Consider the following 17,536-nt stretch of genomic DNA (forward strand, 5'->3'; position numbering starts at 1 on the left):
GAGTTCCCAAAAGTCAGGGTCTGAAGGGGTAGGGGAGTCGTTTGCTTTTTAAAGGCGACTTCTAAAGCCGCTGGAGCTACTGCAACTCCCAATCCATGTCAGCGGTAGGAGAGAGGCGGGGAGTGGGTTTTTAAAGAACATCAATGAAACATCAAGCCGAGTTCCACGTTTTGCGCCCCCCGGCATCCGGCAAGCTCTAGGAGGCCCCCCACTGGCGCCCCCACCCCACCCCACCCGGCCTCCCGTCACCCCCACAACAAAGCGGGGAGCCCAGTAAGGAGTTCAACCCGGAAAAGGCTAGGGAGCCGGTGACACACACTTTGCGGGCCAGAGTCCTCTGGGGCTTCCTGGGAGCCGGGAGACCGCGGGAGGGGCACCGGGCCACTCGCGGGCGCCCCTCCGCCAGCGGCGTACCGGGGGCCGCCTCGTCCCCCGGGAACGCTCTGCGCCGCGGCTCGCTCCGGCGCGCCTGCCCATTTCTCCCTCTCGGCTACCTGCGACTGGCGCGGGGCGGGGGGCGGCGGGTCGAGGGGGGTGCCGCAGCCCCTGCTCCCGGGTGCCCGTCTCTGCGCTCGCCTCCCGGGGGCTCCCACCTACCGTTGATCTCGTGCGTGGGGGCATCGTTCTTGTCGAAGCCTTTGGACACGTAGAGACGTCTCACTTCCGAGCAACTTTTCGACTTGGGCTCGGCAGCCAGCAGCGCGGCGCTGAGCGCGGCCAGGGTGCAGAGCAGCGCGGGCAAGCCGAACCGTGCCATGGGGCGGGCCGGGGCGTACGCGCTCCCACCTTTGGGACGGGATGGAAAGGGGCGGGCGGGCGGGCGCGGAGTCGGGGGCTCCCGAGCGGAGGACGAGGGAGTTGGAGGAGTTGGAGAACAGCAGGAGAAGGAGACGCGGGGCGAAAAGTGAAGCTGGGCCTCGCGCGTCAGGCAACGGTCCCCGGTGCCAGGCGCCCGGCCGGGGGAGAAGAAGGAGGAAGACGTGGAGGCGGTGCGCGGCCCAGGGGAGCGGAGGCGCGGGCCGGTGACCTCGGGGCTCCGCGGCGGCAGCGATCGGGGCGAGCTGGCGGGCGGCGGGACTGGGGCGCGAGGAAGGAGGGGAAGGTGGCAGGCGCCGCGGGGGCCGAGGAGGGCGTGGGCGACGGCGGGCGCTCGCGGCGCGCGGCTCGGGCTGCCCGGCGCTGGTCCGCTCCGCTGGCTCGACTCGGCTCGGCTCGCTCTGTCCTCGGCCGCACGGCTGTGCCCTCTTCAGCTCCGCCGCTGATTGACTGGCCGGCGTGCGCGGCGACGCTCGACAAACTTGGCCCAGCGGGCGGCACTCAGGGGGAGGGGGCGGGCGGCGGGGGGGCCGGAGGCAGGCGGGAGCACGCAGGGCCGGGACGGGAGAAAACCTGGAAGCAGGGTTGGATCCGGAGCGGCCAAATCCACTTCCTAGGGGGCCGCACCGGGCGCGCGGCGCTCCCTCGCGCAACACGCCCCGCCGGGCTCCTCCCTCCTCCCTGCCTCCCGGGAGGCGGGGAGCCCGCCCGCCGCCCCCACCGGCGAGAACAGGCTAACTTCTCCGGGGTGCAGAGCCCAAGTCCCCGGGGACCTAGAGGCTGGGGACTTGTCCCGAAGCCCACGTTCGAGAGTCCTAGGCCTTCCGTGCGCGGCCACCTGACCCGCTGCCCGCGGGCTAAAGCCGGATGGCGCCCTCCCGCCTAGATACCTACCCCCACCTCCACCCCCCGCCGCTGCCGCCCCGCAGCCGGGAGGACGCTCCTAACCGCCCGGCTCCTGGGTAGGAGGGGACAAGCTGACATTACGCTCATTGTTCCTGCGGGCACCAGAGGGACTCAAAACTCCGTGCTGGCCCTAGAGCCTCACCTGGCCTCCTCAGACCTGCTCTCCATCAGAAGGGGCTCACGGAGCACCTGCCTGTTCGCTCGGGAGCCTGGCCCGCAAGCTCAGCACTCCCCGCACCCCCCGGCCCCACCCCCCCGCAGCCTGGTTCTGCGGCTGCAAGTCTGATCGAACCGTCAAGTGGGAGAAACCCCACCCCCACTCCAACCACAAGGTGGTGGACAAAGTCACGGTTGACCTTGGAAACCTTCTGGCCCAAACCCTCCTGTTCTCAGGGAAACTGAGGCTAACAGCGTGCGGCGGGCGGGTCTAGAATCCGGGACTTGACTCCCAGGTCCCTTGGAATGAAGGTAGCTCAGACCCTCCATTCCCCTCCGCCCTTAAGCCTCTTGACAGAGATTCACATCTCTCTGGGACCCCGTCTCCACTTAGCCACCCGAAAACTGGAACTGGGTGAGTCTTTCCAACCTTCTAAGCTTTGTCAGAGTCCATTAATGAGTGTTTTTGAAGCTCCCAGGGCTCCTTTAATGAAGGGAACTGTGCAGATTGGGAACTTGTCATTACCGTTGTTATTGTTACAATCTTGCTGTAAGAGGTTAGGGTGAGAAGTGCCTCAGACACCTCGGGAGTGTGCTGGGAACTGGGCAGATAAAAGGGGCTGGAACTTATTATTTGGCTAGACACTCAATTCCCATAAAATTACATAGGGTGAAGATATGAACCATCATTACAATTATCGCCCTCATAGGGTTTGTTGAGACTTCTTCCACTGTTGTTTGTAAACCGCGTTGACATGGTTGGCTGTGAGGAGCTGTAGAAACTAGTAGCTGTTGTTTGGAAAGCCCACTGCAGACTCTTCTACATTTTATTAACTCTTGGAGATCGTCAGCGTAAACAGACAGATTGTGACCCGTCTAGAAGTGGGACTTAGAATTTCCAATTTCTCTGGGTTGGCAGAACATTGAACTCTGCAGCTAGGAGAGGAGTCTTTCTAAATATGCAGACTCAACTACAGATGAGTTTCCTGCCATTTTCGAGGTGCTTTCAAATGGCCCAGGTTTTCCTCAAACTGATAACCATCAGGTCCTCAAGGCATTGCTAGGGCTTAGCCCAGCACTTTTAACTTTCATTGATTGATGCATTTACTTAAAGATGTTCTTTACCAAAGAGATTACGATCTGAGATACAACCAGCATTAATAATAAAATGAAACTCAGCCACCTTAAGGGAGAAAACTGCGAAGCCCAAATCAGAGAAAGCTTCCTTTCATGCCAAGTCCAGGAGGAGCCCATTCCTTGTCTCCCCCCCACCCCCGCCCCATTTACTCTGGCTCTTCCTGTTCATGTATTATTAACCAAAACTTGAGTCTTTTCCACCAAAAACAGTAACCTCTGGCTAGAAACGGATCTGGACAAGTCTGAACTTTACCGCACCAGGCAGGAACCCCAAGCCCTGCTCAGAGGCGGCTCCCACTTCAAAGCCTCCTTTCATTTAAATACAAAACAGGGTGAACAACTGGCAATCTACGAAACAAATACCATCCCGCTTCCCTTTGCCAGGGCTCCTCCGTCCCTCCCCCACTCCCACTCCAGCTTTTCTGTGCTCCTGGGGTGGGGGGGGAGGCACTTACTCTGTAAGTACTCTGAATGCCAGAAAAATGGGTTGGGAGCTGCATGTAGGATGCAAGAATCAGTAACTTCTCAGGATGATTAACCCTCACTCTCATATAGCCCTTGGGGAGGGGGCTTTTCAAAGTTGTGATAAAATACACAAATTTTTCTATTTTAAAGTGTATGATTTAGAGTTCCCACTGTGGTGCAATGGGCTCGGCAGCGTCTCTGGGGCCCTGAAACAGGTTCAGATCCCTGGCCCGGTACGGTGAGGGGAACTCCACATGCCGCGGGGCAGCCAAAAAAGAAAAGAAAACAAATGTTTAAAATATTTAAAAAAATAATGTGCACGATTTGGTGGCACTTAGTAGATTCACAAGGGTGTACAACCATCACCACTATCTAGTTCCAGAATATCTGCCTCATCTCAAAAGGAAGCACATTAAGCAAAGTCCAATCCCTGCTCCCCCCAGCCCTTGGCAACCGCTAATCTGCTTTCTGCCTCTAGAGATTTGCCAATTCTGAACATTTCATATAAAAGGAGTCATGTCATAGGTGGCCTTTTGTGCCTAGCTTCTTTCACTTAGCATCATGGTTTTTTTTTTTTTTTTAAGATCCATCCATGTGGTAGCACATAACAGCGCCTCCTTTCTCTGGCTGAATAGGATTCCATTTTATGGATATACCACTTTGGGCCATACAGTACTTTAGAGTTGGCAACATGCTTCCAAGTACACTCTCATACTCTTAGAAAATGTTAGTGATTTTTAAAATAGCTATGGAGGAGTTCCCACTGTGGCTCAGCAGGTTAAGAACCCAACATAGTGTTCATGAGGATGCGGGTTCGATCCCTGGCCCCACTCAGTGGGTTAAGGCCCCGGTGTTGCCATGAGCTGTGATGTGGGTCACAGATGCGGCTCGGATCTGGCGTTGCTCTGACTGTGGTGTAGGCCGGCTGCTGCAGCTCCTATTCGACCTGTAGCCTGGGAACCTCCATATGCTGCAGGTGTGGCCCCCCCCAACAAGAAAAAATAAATCAAATAGATAAGCAAACTGAGTCTCCCCAAAGTTTTGTGGCTTGTCCACATTGCCACAGAGCTTGAGTGGCTCAACCAAGACTGAAAAAGATCAGGCCTCTGACTGAATCCCATAGGAGTGTCCCTATTTCAGATTAATAAGTGTTCATTGAGCACCTACTATGTGCCAGATGCTGCTCAGCGCTAGAGGGAGGGGAGATATACAAGCCAAGAGGAGTTTGCAGTTTCATGTACTGGGTAAGGCCTATGGGCAAAGGCTTACCTAGATTGCCCATGGTATAGTTGGTTTTCCCAGGTGAGGCATGTCACCTGATGCTGGGGTACACGCGCTGGTGGATGCAGAGGGAACGCAGTGTGTACTCGCTGCTGCTGTCCTCCAAGCCAAGACCTAGTTGAGTCAGGTCTCCTCTCTCAGACCCTTCTCTCAGCTTGCTGGGGACCTACTTCGTTTGCCGAATATGCAGATGAGAAAGAAGCTGTGCCTTCCTCCCTAGGGTACCTGGTTGACTTGCAGCCCTGTCCTCTCTCCCACTCCCCAGACCAGCCCTCCCACAGCCAGCAGAGTGAGCCTCTGACCTCACCTGAACCACAGCCCTCTCCTGCTCAAGCTTGCCCTTCTCTCCCCATGGTACCCATTGCTTTCCAGATCAATTCCCAGGTCATTCAGGAGCTCTGGATCTTTGCTGCCAGGCCATAGTCTCTGTTGCTATCTTTTTTTTTTTTTTTTTTTTTTTTTTTTAGGGCCGCACCCGCAGCATATGGAGATGCCCAGGCTAGGGGTCCAATCGGAGCTGTAGCTGCCGGCCTACACCACAGCCACAGCAACGCCAGATCCAAGCCGTGCCTGCAAACTACAGCACAGCTTACGGCAATGCCGGATCCTTAACCCACTGAGTGAGGCCAGGGATTGAACCCTCAACCTCATGGTTCCTCGTTGGATTCGTTTCCGCTGCGCCAGGACCCACAGCGGGAACTCCTATGTTGCTGTCTTTCTTACTGGCCCTTCCCAACCCTGTATCTTGTGCTTTGCCCACCGGAACGCCTCATCGTTCTCCATCCTGTCCACACCCTTACTCTGCCCCCACTAGGACTATCTTCCCATTCCCCTCTGTTCCTTGGACAAGTGCTTCACGTTCATCCATCAAAACTCAGCTGACCTATCACCTCTTCTGGAAAACCTTCCTGGACTCCCCCGAGCAGAGCCAACCGCTCCTGCTTCTAGGCCTCCAGAGCAGAATGACCACCACACTTAGCAGAGACCATGATTTCTCTGAGGATTCCTCATCCCCCAGCCTCCAAACGCTCTTTTTAGCTTTATTTTTATTTGAATGCCTCTTGCCTGCGAGGATACAGGTTCACCGGATGGGCAGTTTCCCGGAGGTGGGGGGGGGGAGACATTCAATATTATCTGAAATCTGATGTGTATATCTTAGTGACGGCTTCAGAGCTCTGAAAAGGTTATAGGATGAACTCAGCCTGTCTTCAGCCTACATATCACAAAGTGACTTCCCCCCCTGGCCCCACACCTCTCCTTTTCAAGCAACCAAGCAAGTAGGGTCTTCTGACAACTTACGATATACAAAAGTTGCTTCTGCGAAGGCTCTGGAACCTGAAAGGCCAGAGGCCTTTGAGGAGCTGGCACCGTGCTTGAGGGAGGAAGGATCCATATCTCCCTAGAGAAAGACATGGGCAAAGATAACCCAAGGGGCATGCATGGCAATGAGCTCTTTGTTTCACAGCTGCCACTCTCCTCTTGGTCCCTCTGGAAATTTCCAGAAGTACCAGTAATCGAAGGATCAGCCCCTTTGAAGCGGTTGATGTGCGTGGTCTGTTCCTATCTCCTTATCCCTTATCTCCCTTAGGAATTCTTTTTCTCAGAGTTCCCGTCGTGGTGCAGTGGTTAATGACTCCGACTAGGAACCATGAGGTTGCAGGTTCGATCCCTGGCTTCGCTCAGTGGGTTGAGGATCCGGTGTTGCCTTGAGCTGTGGTGTAGGTGGCAGACGCGGCTCGGATCCCGTGTTGCTGTGGCTGAGGTGTAGGCCGGCGGCTACAGCTCCGCTGCGACCCCTAGCCTGGGAACCTCCATGTGCCGCAGGTGCGGCCCTAGAAGAGGCAAAGAAAAAAAAAAAGTAATTCTTTTTCTGGTGCCTAAAGTTTGCGTTGCTTTTCCCTCTCTTTCTCAGAGAGCTCACCTGTGTTACGGCTTTAATCACCGACTCCGGGTGTTTGGCCACCACACTCTCCAGTCTGTGCCAGTTATTGTCCACTTTTACCCAGGGCCGTAGTTGCCATACTTCCTGTCTCTTCATTAACAGCCTGGACAGAGGCTTCCTTTCTATTCAGTGGCCATCAGCCCTTGTCCCAGTTCCATCACCTCTGGCCTGGACTGGAGAGCCAACGCCTAAGAGATCTTCAGGCCTCCAACTTCTCTCTCTCTATCCAGCCCCTCAGGGACTGTCACCAAATCAGTCTTCCAAAAGCATGATTTCTAAGTGTCACACCCTTTGGTAAAAAAAAAGTCTTGCACGGGAAGACAAGCTCACACTAATAACACATTCGTTTGGTGCTGCAGAGTTTAGGAGTTGCTTCCACATGTATTATCTGTGAAGGATGTATTATTTTCCATAATTTATGGGTAAGGAAACTGGTTCACAGTCTTAAATTGAGGCCCTCTGAGTCCAAGGTCAATGACACAGCCACTTCTCACCATGGCCCAAGCCCAAAATAGGTCCAGGAGAACTTCGAAGACAGGGCAAGGCTGATGGGGAGAGACGTGGAGAAGGTAGGACTGCCTTGGGCCATGAAGGATGGGGCAGAACCACCAGGCAGAGAGGAGTGGGGGTGAATGAGGCCAGTGGAAGCCAGTGAAGACACCATCTTGACCCAGTACAGGTTCATCTGGGAGACTGTCATGAAACAGGGTGCTGGAGAATGAGGGCACGTTACCCTGAGAGCGCAGTGCCATCCTAAGCCTATCAACACTGAAGCTCATGAGCAGAGAGAGAAAAGATGCCAGTACCACATTCGAATGAATGAAGTGAGGAAATGAGGCACGATATGGAAAAAGGCAAGTTAGGGAGTTCCCGTCATGCCTCAGGGGAAACAAACCGACTAGGATCCATGAGGACACAGGTTCGATCCCTGGCCTCACTCAGTGGGTTAAGGATCTGGTGTTGCCGTGAGCTGTGGTGTAGGTCGTAGACGCAGCTCGGATCCTGTGTGGCTGTGGCTGTGGTGTAGGCCGGCAGCTGCAGCTCTGATTCGACGCCTAGCCTGGGAACCTCCATATGCTGCGGATGTGGCTCTAAAAAGACAAAAAAAGAAAGTTAGGCCACTGGCATCTTCTCACTCAAAGGATGAAGTCCTAACGTTTCCTTATCCGGGGATTCTGCATGAAGAGCAGCAAATAAATAAAAGACAGAAGAAAGGCAGTGTTTCCCAGGAAAAGAGGCTAGGCTCTAGGGTCAGGCAGACCTTGAGTTGAATCCTGGCTCTATTTCCTGTCTGTGTGTCCTTAGATAAGTAACTTACCCTCTCTGAGCCTTGCTTTTCCCTATACCATGCCTATACCATGAAGATTCCAAGAGGGGAAAAAAATACGAAAAGCATTCCTCTTAGCCTGGAGCACGTCGAATTCCTTTTTGTGCCGCCAGCCCCAGGCACGGAGGAGAAAAAATACACTTACACTGAAGTAAGCAGAAAGCACTTACCATAGTGCCTGGCACAAAGCCTTCATCCGCTCATTCCTTCATTCGACAAGTATTGCTTGAAGGTCAGCACTCTTTTAGGCTTTGGAAATCTATTTATGAATTAAACTGGAGCCTAAACATTGGGGCTCAATCAATAGTAGCTAATACTAATGTTACTGTGATTCTCATCAATTCCATCTCCTTCACAATTTGCTCAGACCCAGCCCTGCCAGGGTCGAATGCTATTTAGCATGCTAATAAATTGGTCTAATAATGTTGTATGGGGATACATGAATTACATCCGTCTTGGTCCATAAGTAGCATAGATTCATGCAAGTTGTAGAACAGAGAAGGCTCGGAGTTACTTTCGTACCGAATGGCTCCCGCACACGGGGAAGGTGTTTTTCATTATCTGCATGGTCTTGATGAGATAACTGAGACCCAAAGAGGAACATGGGCCTTTGTATGCAATGATCACATACTGGGTATTGATATTTTCTCATACTTTATTACTGGGGCAAAAGGCTCCATGATGTATGTAGCGTTTGTAAAAATCACGACTCATGTCTCCTCCTTACAAGGAGAATAAAAACCAAAGGAAGAGATCTGATTAGTCTTCTGCACACCTAAGCTCTTTTGTATGGTCTGGTTTATAAGGAGGATCTCTAATTATTGAAACAAACGCCCACTTCCATGTGATGGCAAAACGGTTGCCATAGATATTCATTATTCTAGCTTGTTGCCCATGGTTTGACCTACAGCTTTAGATAGAAAATGTGTATTTCAATGTAATTGGGAGAGCGTTCCTTCTCTAATTTACCCACTGGACATAAATGGTTCGTTCACGGAAGGAAAATTACTTCTTCATATCGTTTTGAGTACATACAATACTTTGTGGCTGGCATTTAGATTGTGGAGGCGCTTCCGGAACATTTATTTTTCCAAATTGTTCATGTTACCTTTCCACATCCCACCTAGCTGATAAGAGAATCGAACAGGCAAAAAGATGGTGTGGAGGCAGGAGAGCCAGCATTGTCTGAGCAGAGGCTGCTAGAGTGTGAGATCTGGAAGGGACCTTGGCATGTGTCGAGTCCATCCACCTCAAACTTGACCTTTCCTTTTCTGTTTGAAATTTCAAGCCGGTGAAAGACCGTCACAGGCAGAACATGGGTTCTGACTAGAACAGCAGCCCTGGTCATGGTGTTTTTCCAACCTTGCGGCTTCCACTTGGGATGTCACCAGAGACCACCCCAGGTATCAGGTACACCGTGGCTCCAGACCGTGAAGGACACCCAGGGACACGTGGTACTGCCTAGTGCACTTTCCGTTCATTCTCTACCTTGTTTGGAGAAACAGACAAGTTGTCAGGTAGCAGCTTCACTTTCATGGGGTTCCAAGATGCTGAAGGCCACCCTCCTTGGTGCTGGCCCCAGACATTCTGAAAACTGTTAGTCTTCCCTGAAGATCAGAACACGGAACCACAAAACCAGGGTCCAGTTAGAAAGGGACAGGAGTTCCCGTGTGGCTCAGCGGGTTAAGGATTCAGTGTTCTCACTGAAGTGCCTCAGGTTGCTGCTTTTTTTTTTTTTTTTTTTTTTTGTCTTTTGTCTTTCGTCTTTTTAGGGCTGCACCCTCGGCATATGGAGGTTTCCAGGCTAGGGGTTGAATCGGAGCTGTAGCTGCCAGCCTACGCCACAGCCACAGCAATGTAGGATCCGAGCCGCGTCTGCGACCTACACCACAGCTCATGGCGATGCCGGATCCTTAACCTGCTGAGGGAGGCCAGGGACCAAACCCGCATCCTCATGGATCCTAGTTGGGTTCGTTAACCGCTGAGCCACGAAGAGAACTCCTCAGGTTGCTGCTTTGTTGGGTGTTCAGTCCCTGGCCCCACAGTGGTTTAAGGATTTGGATCTTGGAGTTCCCCCTCTGGTGCATTGGGTTAAGAATCCGGTGTTGTCTCTACAGCAGCTTGGGTCACTATGGGAGATATGGGTTCAATCCCCAGGCCAGTGCAGTGGGTTAAAGATGTGGTGTTGCTGCAGCTGTGTCTTAGGTTGCAGCTGCAGATGGGATTCAGTCCCTCATCTGGGAACTTCCACTTGCCTTGGCTGTGGCCAAAAAGAAAAAAAAAATAGGACAGAATGTTTTATTTTATTTTATTTGACCTCAGCTGCGGTGCATGGAAGTTCCTGGGCCAGGGATTAAACCTGTGCCACAGCAGTGACCCAAGCCGCTGCAGTGACAACACCAGGTCCTTAAACCACTGGGCCACAAGGGAACTCTGGGACCGAATGTTTTAAAGGGATATAAGGAAGTTCTTAATGAAGGGCCAGTTTGGCCCAACAGGTTTCTGGACTTGCACATCAAACCTGAGAAGTCTGAGTGAATTCCTTTTCTTTTCTTTTCTCTTCTTTTCTTTTCTTGTCTTTTCTTTCCTTTTCTTGTCTTTTCTTTCCTTTTCTTCTCCATCTCCTCCTCCTCTTTTTTTTCTTCTACTTTTTCCCTAGCATCGCCATCCCTGCTTTTATGTGATGAGACAATGTGCATTTTTAAGAAGACCCAGCGGGGAGTAGGCATTTTTATTCCAAAGAGATACCACAGATAAAAAGAGCTCAAGAGCGTCAGGGTCAGACATAGTTTGACATTTGTCATTTTCTAACCAGTGATGGGTCATGTCTGGAAACGGCTGCTCTGGCTGCTGCTAGAACAATAACGCATTCAAATGAGCAAGGAAACCATTAAACCTGGACAGACACTGAATCCAGGCTCTACCCACGGCACGGGGGCTCGGCCTTTCCCTTGTCCCTCTCTGCTGACAGGTGCAAGCTTCCCTTACCCGGACTGACTTGCGAGAATTCTAACCACCGTTTTCTTAATCTCTGAGTGCACACTGCCGGGTCCAGCATGCATGGGGCTTGGTGAGAGAGAGAGAGAGAGATGCACACAAGTTAGAAGAGATGAGAAAGAGGCTTTTCCCTGCTTCTCCACTTCCACCGCCTCCAAGAGAACCCTGCCTTCCTTCCTTCAGCTTCACAGGGTCAAGGTAAGGAGGCAGCTAAAAATGGGGAGTTCCCTGGTGGCCTAGCGGTTAAGGATCTGCCATTGTCACTGCTGTGGCTTGGGTCAGTGCTGTGGCACAGGTTTGATCCTCGGCCCAGGAACTTCCACATGCCATGGGTGTACCCCCCCCCCAAAAAAAGTATCAAAAATTTATTTTCATAAGTCGTCTCAAATTCTAACTCGTAACTTTATATCCTTTGAAGTGTAGAGTCCTGTCAGGTTGTCTACCTTTTTTTTTTTTTTTTTTGTCTTTTTGTCTTTTTTTTTTAGGGCCGCACCTGTGGCATATGGAGGGTCCCAGGCTAGGGGTCCAATCAGAGCTGTAGCCGTTGGCCTACACCACAGCCTCAGCAACACCAGATCTGAGCTGTGTCTGCGACCTACACCACAGCTCACGGCAATGCTGGATCCTTAACCCACTGAGTGAGGCCAGGGATCGAACCTTCGAACCCGCAACCTCATGGTTCCTAGTCGGATTCGCTAACCACTGAGCCATGACAGGAACTCCAGGTTGTCTACCTTTAAGAGATGCGTACAAATGATATGCTTTTTAAAATTTGCTGGGGTTATGCAATATTTTAGTTAATATGAATGAAGGAATTCACGAAAAACTTCTGGGGCAGCTAGAATGTTCTATATCTTGATCCACGTGGGAGTCACATGAATGTGTACATATGTAAAAACTCATCAGGCTATACATTTCAAATCTATGCACTTTATGTGTCATACAAAAGGGGGGATACTACAAACCACAACTATAATTTTTTTCAATGTAAAGGTCAGGGTGTGTGTGTGTATGTGTGTGTGTGTGTATAAAATTTGGAGGCTTTAGGAGTTCCCATTGTGGCTCAGTGGTTAACGAATCCGAGTAGGAACCATGAGGTTGCGGGTTCAATCCTTGGCCTCGCTCAGTGGGTTAAGGATCCAGGCATTGCCATGAGCTGTGGTGTAGCTTGCAGATGTGGCTCAGATCCCAAGTTGCTGTGGCTCTGGTATATGCCACTGACTACAGCTCTGATTCGACCCCTAGCCTGGGAACCTCCATATGCCGCGGGAGCAGCCCAAGAAATGGCAAAAAGACAAAAAAAAAAAAAAAAAGAATAAATAAATAAATAAAATTTGGAGGCTTTACAGTAAATATGTGTGAATTTTATAGTCTCAACAATAATAAACATATTTTTATTGATGTGTAATTAATTTACAATGTTGCGTTAGCTTCTGGTGTACAGCAAAGTGATTTAGTTATATATATTCTTTTTCATATTGTTTTCCATTATGCTTTCTTACAAGATATTGAATATAGTTCCCTATGCTATAAGTAGGTCCTTGTTGGTTATCTATTTTATATATAATAGTGTGTATCTGCTAATCCCAAACTCCTAATTTACTCCACCCCTCCTTCCCTTTTTTTTTTTTGTTTTTGGTTCTGGCGTGCAGCAGCTTGATATGGGATCTCAATTCCCAGACCAGGGGTTGAACCTGGGCTGCAGTGGTGAAAGTTCCGAATCCTAACCTCTAGACCACCAGGGAGCTCCCTTATAAACATATTTTTAAAATGAGCATCACTATCCTGGCGAAGAGAATCTCTCGTTTTCCTTTTTTTTCTTTCTTTCTTTTTTTTTTTTTTTTTTTTTTTTGCTTTTTAGGGCCACACCTGCGGCATATGGAGGTTCCCAGGCTAAGGGTCCCATTGGAGCCACAGCTGCCGGCCTACACCACAGCCACAGCAACATGGGACCCAAGCCACATCTGCAACCTACAGCACAGCTCACAGCAACGCCGGATCCTTAACCCACCGAGCAAGGCCAGGGGTTGAAGCCACAACCTCATGGTTCTTAGTCGGATTCGTTTCCCCTGAGCCATGATGGGAACTCCTCTCATTTTTCTTATTTGCTTTTTTCTTTCCTCCCTAATGCTCCCTGGCTGTTAGTTCATTATATCTCAGCTCACTGAAACGAAAGTCTTCTTTCTTCTTGCATTATTCTTAAGCATTTACCCAGCAGCCACTCTTGACATCTAACACCTCGGGGTTCTCAGGTAGGCAAGGATGTGGCCGATGGATGATTAGAATATGGTGACAGATTATCCAGGCAAGGCCTGCCCAGGATGCTCAGAAGCTAGACAAGCTGGAAGAGTAAATGAACCAAGTCCTGGAGGGAGATGAGAGCCTGCAGAATAAGGAGTTCTCTGGTGGCTCAGCAAGTCAAATCACTGCTGCGGCTTGGGTCACTGCTGTGACATGACATAGGTTCGATCCCTGGCCCCAGGGACTTCTGCCTGTGATGGGTGCAGCCCAAAAAAGAGAAAAAGATGAGGAAGTGACTGCTGTATAGACACCCGCATCCCAGGGCTGCACTGGTGGTATTCCCAGCTACTGAGGACTGAGCTGAAAATGGAAAACAAGGTAGAAACTACCTAAGTGCAGAACTTGGTTGGAAACGAAGGAGGAAAGTCGAGAGTACAAGTTCCGAGTTGTGTTGAGCAGGGCCCATCCTTCACAAGCGGGAGGACCCGGGTACCTGGCTGTCAAACTACTTAAAGATACTCGAGTGCGCCAGTCACATCCTCTGAGCTGAACACTGTTAGGGGTTGCATTGAAGGCCCAGAACTCGTCTGGCTCCTTTGCTGCTTCTTTCGGGCTGATGTGGGCGGTCGCCGCCCTAGCCCAGCTAACAGCTACTGCCTATTGAGTTCTCATCTATACACCTTCCCTAAAAATACTATTTACCACCTGTTGAGCACCTGCTATGTGTTATTTAATCTTTGTGGCAACTCCATGAGGTAGGTTCTGAATCCCATTTCACAGATGAGAAAACTGAGGCTCAGGGAGATTAACTCATTTGCCCAAGGGCACCTAGTTGTTCCATGGCAGAGCTGAGAATCAGGCCAAATTTTTTTTTTTTTTCTTTTTTGGCCACCCCACAGATATGGAGGTCCTGGGCCAGGGATCAGATCTGAGCCGCAGTTTTGACCTATGCTGCAGCTGCGGCAACATAGGGTCCTTAACCCACTGTGCCGGGCCAGGGCTCAGACCTGCATCCCAGCTCTCCAGACATGCTGCTGATCCCGTTGTGCCACAGCGGGAACTCCTACGCCCGATTCTGATAGTCAAGCCCTGCTTTTCACCAGCAGCCTTGCCATTCGACACTATGAGCATCTTAGCAAGACCCTGCGGGCTGCTGAGGCAGCCGATGGTCAGCCCCTGCCGAGACCTCTGAGCTAAGATCCTGACATCCTTCTTTTTTTTAATTGACTTGGAACTCACATAACATGAAATTACCCATTCTGAAATGAGCAATGGAATAGCATTTGATGCATTCACAATATTGTATACAACTACCACATCCGATTAAGTCCAACCCTTTTCATCACCCCAAATAGAAACTCTTTACCCAGTAAGCAGTAACTCTTCATTTTCCCCTCCTTCCAGCTCCTGGTAACCTCTAATCTACTTCCTCTTTATCAATTTGCCTAGGCTGGACACTTTGTATAAGTGGGATCATACAATATTTGTTCTTTTGTGCCTGGCTCACTTCATTTAGCATAATGTTTTTGAGGTTCAAGCATATCGTGGCATGCATCAGTCCGTTTTTCCTTTTATGGCTGGATAATATATAATATTCCATTGTATGATTATACCCATTTTAAGTATCCATTTATTAGTTGATGGACACTTGGGTTATTTCCATTTTTTTTTACATGCCCAGGAATTTATCCTAAGGAAATAGCCAAGGAGATGTGTAAAGAAACTGTTATAAAGATATCCATTGTGTGTATGTGCTGCAGATTTGTTCGTTCATTCATTCTCTGCTGTGAACATGGGTGCCCATGTATTTAAGTACCGGTTTCCAATTCTTTGGGTGTTAACAGACGTTCTTTATCATGGATCGTGTCCGGGTATTAGAAGCGAAAGTTCTAGTTTGTTGCCCTCTGGGTCTATATTTGGCAGATCATGGAGAATGGCGTAGCAAGAAGCTGCTGGGCTAGGAATCTGAAGGCCTCTGGTGCGTCCTAACTTTGCCACTTACCACTTTCTTTGGCTCCCATTTTCTTTTTCTTTTTTTTTTTTTTTTGTCTTTTTGTCTTGTTGTTGTTGTTGTTGTTGTTGCTATTTCTTGGGCCGCTCCTGCGGCATATGGAGGTTCCCAGGCTAGGGGTTGAATCGGAGCTGTAGCCACCGGCCTACGCCAGAGCCACAGCAACACGGGATCCGAGCCGCGTCTGCAACCTACACCACAGCTCACCGCAACGCCGGATCGTTAACCCACTGAGCAAGGGCAGGGACCGAACCCGCAACCTCATGGTTCCTAGTCGGATTCGTTAACCACTGCGCCACGACGGGAACTCCCTGGCTCCCATTTTCTCATCTCCGAGAGTTGGGCTCTGGACTTCCTTCCAGCCCTGACACTCACGCGGGCCCTAGACAAGATCCTGGCCCTCAAAAAATGTACAGTTTTACTGGGCAAACAGGACATGTCCCCTAAGTGACAATTGATGACCCACAATGGCATGTGTGAAAGAGCTGTAATGAGTCTTCCAGGTGTTCAGAGAAAGGAGTACTTCTTTCTACCTACCTTCTCCACTCAACGTAAAGAAGCCTTTTTGATGGTTTTCTTTTTTTTTTTTTTTTTTCGTGTGTGTCTTTTTGCCTTTTCTAGGGCCACTTCCCACAGCATATGGAGGCTCCTAGGCTAGGGGTCCAATCAGAGCTACAGCCGCCGACCTTCGCCACAGCCACGGCAACGTGGGATCCGAGCCGCATCTACGACCTACACCACAGCTCCCAGCAACCCCAGACCCTTAACCCACTGAGCAAGGGCAGGGACCGAACCCGCAACCTCATGGTTCCTAGTCAGATTTGTTAACCACTGAGCCACAATGGGAACTCTGGTTTTCAATTTTTTGCTGCCACACCTGCTTTTGCTGCCAGTAGTTTAGACATCTTAGGCACGGTTAAGTTGGGATGTTACCCCTAGGGACCAGGGCAGCAGTGAAAAGAGAAATGTTATGAAGGTTGAAGTGCTGCGCTGTCAGCAGGCCCAAAGCTGGCGGCCCAAAGCTGGCGGCCCAAAGCTAGCCCCTTACTAGGAACTGAGGAGCAGCTGGCCCTGGTCCTCCCCCGGCCCGGGGAAGGCTGCTTCCCTAAAGGGAAAGAAAAAAACAGCAAAAATTCCAATTTTACACCAGATCCCTGAAGAAACGAGGCTCTCCCACCTGCATTGCCGCCGCCTCTCCCCTCATTCCACAGCCCCCCCCATTCATTGCTGTGTCCCTTCTTTGAATTCCATTTTAAATGTTACTTGACAATTGGATAAAATCACATTTCAAAGAATGCTCTGGACGACGTGCAGCAGGGGCCCATTAAAACACTGCTTTGGTATATACCAAAATATACTCATTTTCACAGATTTAAATACTTCTCAGCTCTCTCCAAAGGACTGCATGACAGATGGTTTCAAAGCGAGTCACATTTACAAACAGCAGACAAAAATATTATTTAGCAGATTCTCTAAGAGTTCTTCTGAGCCTTCCAGAACCAGTCTTTTCCCATGGGCTCTTTTATTTCTCATTTGTGGCGGCCCAACAAAAAAAGAGTCGCTCCTTCCTAGCAATCTCCATGTGTGTATTTCCTGGGCTTGTAGAATCTAAGAGCTAAAAGAAATTCTAGAGGTGTGGAGCTGACTCTTGAGTGATTTTCTTTTTTCTTTTCTTTTCTTTTCTTTTTTTTCTTTCTTTTTTTTTTTTGGTCTACCCCACACCGTATGGAGTTCCCAGGGCAGGGATCAGATCTGAGCCACAGTTGTGATCTGTGCCACAGCTGTGGCAATGCCAGATCCTTTAACCCACTGTGCCGGGCCAGGGATTGATCCTGCATCCTGGTGCTGCAGAGATGCTACCCATCCCGCAGTGCCACAGCGGGAATTCCTCTTGAGTTGTTTTAAAAAATACTACCTTGGCCTGAAAAATATGAATTGTTGGCCTATCACAAACACGAAGCCAAAGGCCAGGGGTGGGGGAGGGGGGATTGTGTGAATAAGAGAAGAATAAGCTGATAGAGGAATTATCACAAGAGTTATGAATTGTGGAGTTCCCATCATGGCTCAGTGGTTAACAAATCCGACTAGGAACCATGAGGTTTCGGGTTCGATCCCTGGCCTCGCTCAGTGGGTGAAGGATTCGGCTTTGCTGTGAGCTGTGGTGTAGGTCACATACCCGGCTTGGATCTCACGTTGCTGTGGCTGTGGCATAGGCCGGTGGCTGCAGTTTCAATTCGATCCCTAGCCTGGGAACCTC

At 50.3% G+C, this 17,536-nt stretch overlaps 1 protein-coding gene and 1 long non-coding RNA gene across 3 annotated transcripts in view; one reads left to right on the plus strand and one right to left on the minus strand.

Annotated features, from left to right (window-relative positions):
* The window catches only part of GPC4 (glypican 4), a 115,534-nt gene extending 114,240 nt beyond the window's left edge, over positions 1–1,294 (minus strand). For both annotated transcript variants that reach the window (XR_014834645.1, XM_001925471.8), the window contains exon 1: positions 598–1,294. Coding sequence is in view for 1 of the 2 variants with exons in the window: in XM_001925471.8 (XP_001925506.4) it covers positions 598–757 (160 nt within the window). In the remaining variant the exon portion in view is untranslated. The remainder of the gene's footprint in view (positions 1–597) is intronic.
* Positions 1,295–1,541: 247 nt separating this feature from the next.
* The window catches only part of LOC102164147 (uncharacterized), a 119,975-nt gene continuing 103,980 nt past the window's right edge, over positions 1,542–17,536 (plus strand). The window contains exon 1 of the long non-coding RNA XR_014834646.1: positions 1,542–2,293. This is a non-coding gene — a long non-coding RNA (uncharacterized LOC102164147). The remainder of the gene's footprint in view (positions 2,294–17,536) is intronic.

The sequence above is a fragment of the Sus scrofa genome, chromosome X, assembly GCF_054392235.1.
Source record: "Sus scrofa isolate SSC_HxYL_T2T_F1_AM1 chromosome X, Sscrofa_HxYL_maternal_Yorkshire_Landrace_v2.0, whole genome shotgun sequence".
Lineage (NCBI taxonomy): Eukaryota > Metazoa > Chordata > Mammalia > Artiodactyla > Suidae > Sus > Sus scrofa.